Consider the following 4,945-nt stretch of genomic DNA (forward strand, 5'->3'; position numbering starts at 1 on the left):
AATGAGCAGCCAACGCCAGGGAGGGCTCCAGCTGATGGACCTGCAGGAGGCTCTGATCCTAAGAGTCAAAAAAAGCAGAGCAGTTCTTTCAGTAGAAAACATGTTTTGCTTAAAGAGACACTGGAAATAAGCAACAAGTTTCAGATTTGTCCTGCAGCCCACAGCTGTTTGTGTGGAATGTACAGGAACAAACTCAAGGCCACTGTCTTTGTTCTGAAACCCCCTTTTGTGCTCAGCTGTCAGAGCACAGGCAGCAAAGGAGCTTCTTTCCCCAGGCACTGGGAATCTGCATCTAAAAACTTCACGCTTAAATTTGGTCTAACAGGAAAATGGAAAATGCTGACTAAGGCCTGATCTTTTGCCCAACTCCCTCCACGTAACCAGCCTGAGTCTGTTCACTCCTTACAGACCTTACAGCAGGGAACAACAGCCAGGCTGGCCAGTCCCAGCAGCAGGTACAGCCTCGGATCTCCCCAGAACAAAGTCCTGGCCTGCCACAAACCTCCTCTTCCTCCTCTGCCACCCCCCACTCGTCTGTCTCTTGCCCCAGCAAACACCTCTCCTCAGAGGATCTACCTGCAGCTCTTAGGAGAATGTCTCCAAGCAAAGGGAAGGGGGTGGTTCATGAGCCTCTCACCTGGTTGGGTCTCATGGGAGCTTCCTGAGCAATGCCCGAAATTACCGAAATCCAACAGAAATGCTACTTTCTCATGTTTATTCCTGTAAACTACAAACATAAGAAATGCTGAATCGTAAAGAACAGAAACTCTGTAAAGAAAAAAAAAAAAAAAAACCAAACACAAACAAAACCTCATTTCAGGCTTCCTCCCTTACTTTTTCTTCCTCCCTCCCACTTCAGACTCGGCGTTATTTGCCAAAGATTGGTCATGGTTTGGATAGCACATCTTGCTCTACACGTTCAAAACAGCATGAAGTGCAGAAAAAAACCCAACACAAACACCTCCTCCCCAAACAACACCCAAGCAGCAGCTAAAGCAAGTGATTAAAGGAAACAAAATGAGGCAACAAGAACCAGCTAAGGCTTCCCGCTCTGCTCTTTGATGAGTTTCTCTTGGGGGTTTTGGGGTTTGGTTTTGGTTATTGGGTTGTTTTTTTTTTTTCCTTTCCCTTAGAGAAAGCTAAACGACCAACAAAAATCCCTATCCCTGATCACAGCATTGAACCAGAATCAGCTGGAATTTCAATCCTGTGTTTAATCTAACTTTAAGCATGCCTTCAAAATAAAACAAGCTACTTTTATTTAACCTAGTCATAAAGTTTATTAAAATTGTTCATTAATGCTTCAAATGTAGCAAGAATGCATAGATCCCAAAATATACATATGTATTTTCTTATAGAAATAGATTATTCTTTATAATAAAAAAACTGTAGGAACATCTTTAACAGATTACTCAATCCATGACTGACAGTTACACGAGATTGCATCATGTACACAGCATTCCCAGCCATGCTTAAAGGATTGCATCACTTTGCCCTTGCTCTCCTCTCGCTCTTTTAAATAACCCAGCGCCCAGCAGAGCCCGCCCGGGCCGGGGCCGGGGTCCCTCCGCGCCCCCTCCGCGCCCGCCCCGCTGCAGCCCCCGGCCCCGCTCAGACCCCGCGCGGCGGCGGAGCCTTCCGCCAACATGTCGATAAAGACCAAAAAAAAAAAAAAAAAAAATCCAACAACAACATCAACACAAATTAAAACCAAACCCGCCCGCCCGCCGCGGGCTCTCGCCCCCCTCGCCCCGGCCCCAGGAGCGCGGAGCGGGGCCGGCGGCTCCGCTCGCCCCGCCGCCCGGCCGGGGGTCAGCAGCGCGGCGAGGAGGCGAGCAGGGGCTCGGGCAGCTGTTTGAACAAGTTCCTGAGGGTGCTCAGCTCCCGGGAGAGCTGCTCCACCTTCTTCTGCAGCCGCTCGTTCTCGGCCGTCAGTTCCAAGACTTTATGCTGCGTCTCCAGGTTGCGCATTTTGGCTTTGTCGCGGCTCTTGCGCACCGCGATGTTGTTCCTCTCCCGGCGGAGCTTGTACTCGTCGCTGTGCTTGTCCACGCACTTCTTGGGCTTGTTCTTGCCCGCCGGGGCGGTGGAGTAGCCCCCGCCGGCGGCGGCGGACTTGGAGGACTCGGAGGGGTTGGGGGTGCCGGGGGGGCTGGAGGAGGATGAGGTGGACAGGTTCCCGCTGCTGCCGCTCGGCACCGACTGGTAACCCAGGTAGGAGCGCACGGTGCTGCCGTAGGGCGAGGACATGCCCCCCGGTCCCGGCCCCGCGCCCCCTTCTTCCTTACGGGGCCCTTTGCAAGAGTCCAGGGTCTCGAAGACCGGCTCCACTTTGGTTTCCACGATCTGGGGCGGGAAGCAGCCCGGCAGCCCCCCCGGCTTGTGGCTCTGGCTGGCGCAGGGGTGGCTGTGCCGGGCGAGGCTGATGTAGGTGTAGTCGGGCTTCTTGCTGCCGCCGCTGCCTTTATAGTCCTCGGCGAAGAGATCGGAAAGGAAATCTTGGCCGGCGCCGCTGCTGCACGGAGGCTCAAAGTTGCCCCCTGCTGCTGCCGCGGGAGGCGGCGGCTGCGACGCCAAAGGCTCCAGGTACGGGCTGAAGTCGATGGCTCGCTCGTGGTCCCCGACGGTGAGCTCGGTCATGGAGCGGCCCCCGGCCGCCCGCGGGTGCAGCTTGTTGAGAGCAGCCAGACAGTCCGCCTCGTAATAGAAATTAGCCACTTCCATGGATTTAAAGGCGGGCGGCTGGATGGGGAGGCATGCTGCGTCCCAGGCCACCAGGCGTTGCATGAAAGCAAAGGGGGATGCGGGGAGGAGGAAACGACGCAGGGGGCCCCCCCCGGCAGAGGGTCAAGCTGCCGCCGTCGGGGTGGGGGGCTCCAGACCCTGCCGCGGTCTCTGGCCTGGGCACGGCCCGGCGGCGCTGCCCGGCCGGGCTGGATCAGTCCCTGCGGCGCTCCGGGGCTTCACCGCTCCGGCAGCTGCGGCGGGGGCTGGCGCGTCTCCTCCGGACCATCTGGTTCTGGGTCCCGTGTCCTAAAGTCTCTGACTTAGGAAAGTTCCTTTCCTCAGTTATTTATAGGGGCGGTGGATCCCATAGCAACAGGCGCGTCACCGCCTGGCCGCCTGCCACTCCGCACGCTCGGCGCTGCCGGTCCCGGCCCCGGAGGAGGCTCCCGGGGCGGGTGCGCCGGTGCGGTGCGGTGCCCGCCGGGCCGCCCACAACAAACCCGGGCAGGGACGGAGGGAGGGGCCGGCTGCGGGCCCGCAGGTGCGGGAGGTCGGGGCCGGCCAGGACGGCAGCGGGCAGCGCTCAGCCCCGGAGCCGCGGGACAAGCGTGTGCCGGGCGCTGCTGCTGCCCCGTGCCCGCCCGGGCTCCGCTCGGGCACCGCAGAGCGAGGCAGTGCCCGGGGCTGGCAGCGCCGCGCGGGGCTGGGCGCGGATCGCTCTGGGTCTCCTTTCACCCCAGGGGAAATCGAGGCGGGAGAGATTTTTCCAAGTTCTTTTGGCAAAGCGGGGGGAAAGTTGCAAACCAAAGACGGATCCCGTTACTCTGCGTGCCGGGCTTGCTTTGGTGAATCCCACTGGTAAGCAGAAGTGTCCAGAGGGACGTGCCCAGAGCCACTTTGCACAGTGCAGGCTGGAGCAGGGCACTGCCCCGGCTTCCTGCAGGCTGCCGCGAGCAGCCGGAGCCCAGCCAAGCCAGCGCTGCCTCCCCAGCGCTTCCAGCACCCATGGGGGCCTGAACGTTTGTCTTGGCACATTTGCTTTGTACGATATGGTGCAACTGTCAGGGCACACACGGGAACCGGGAATAGGGAACAAGCGCTGGAGCCAGAGGAGACGGAATGGGGGTCAGAGGAGAGTGAGATTCCTGCATCAGAACGTGGAATCCAAAGGTTTTGAGATTTGCGGGGTAAGTTTGGGAAGGAAGACTGAATCCCGATGTCCGTTTTAATTAAAGACACCCACCTTGGGAATCAAACTTATATTTTCACTCTCTTACTCCCACATTTACCTGTCTACAAGCTGATGATTCATGCCCAGAATAAAGGACATTAATTTAAAACAAAACATATAATTAAAGGAAGTAGGAGTGTCCTCCCTCAGTAAAGAAGACCTAGCACTGCAGGGAAAATGACACTGCCTCTTAGAATAATGTGAAGCAATCCTGCGGTGTGGGAAATATTGTAACGTTAAGCCAGAGGAACAGGTATTGCATTATATGATTCAAACAGTCAACTGTTCTTAATGTTCAAACCTCAGAACTCTGAAAAGAGGAAGAATTCAAGAATCAGTCAGTGGATCATCAGACTTTTTCTTTCTTTTTTTTTTTTTTAATTTTTCTTTTCACGTTTTAATAGGATTTATTTGTTTGTTTCCATAACAAAAGTTCCCTAACAGGTTTTCAGTCTTCAAATATTTCTAGTTCCATCTTTATCTACCAAGTTAATCTTTGGTGAATGCACTAGAGATTAAATTGGAGCTGGGCCTGGCCAGAGAGCTGGGTCTGGAGATTGTAGTTGGAGCCCATACCTTCATAAATACAAACATCTGTATTGGGTGCAAATACTGGCAAGTTGCAGTGAGCCAGGGCTTGTTCTCCTGGCTGTTTACTCCCTCATCCTGTGCCTTTATCCTGCATTCTGATCTGGCAGTTACATCCAGTGGCTGCCCTAACTGGCCCTTCCAACTGAACCCTTGAAAACCAGTCTCGTGTTTCCTACCCCCGAACCGTCCCAGGGCCCCAGGGCAGGAGCCCTCCTGGCTGGTGACCTGCTGCAGGCACAGCTGGTCTGCCTTGGCACTGCCCCAACAGGTCTCCAGCTTGCCGTGGTCCCAGAGCTAAAGTCAAATGTTAAAGCTGTTTGGTAAAATTCCTGAACAGATTTTCAAGGTGTTTTTGGAGATCTGAGTATGCCCTCTTCAAATTTCTGCCCTATTCTC

General features: G+C 55.1%; 1 protein-coding gene across 1 annotated transcript; it reads right to left on the reverse strand.

The window, feature by feature from the left end:
• Window positions 1-698: 698 nt before the first annotated feature.
• Window positions 699-3,054, reverse strand: CEBPB (CCAAT enhancer binding protein beta). The gene has a single exon (XM_018917156.3). The coding sequence runs from the start codon at window positions 2,785-2,787 to the stop codon at window positions 1,813-1,815; it is 975 nt and encodes a 324-aa protein (XP_018772701.2). The 5' UTR covers window positions 2,788-3,054; the 3' UTR covers window positions 699-1,812.
• Window positions 3,055-4,945: the final 1,891 nt, after the last annotated feature.

Source organism: Serinus canaria, chromosome 20 (genome assembly GCF_022539315.1).
Source record: "Serinus canaria isolate serCan28SL12 chromosome 20, serCan2020, whole genome shotgun sequence".
Taxonomy (NCBI): Eukaryota; Metazoa; Chordata; class Aves; order Passeriformes; family Fringillidae; genus Serinus; species Serinus canaria.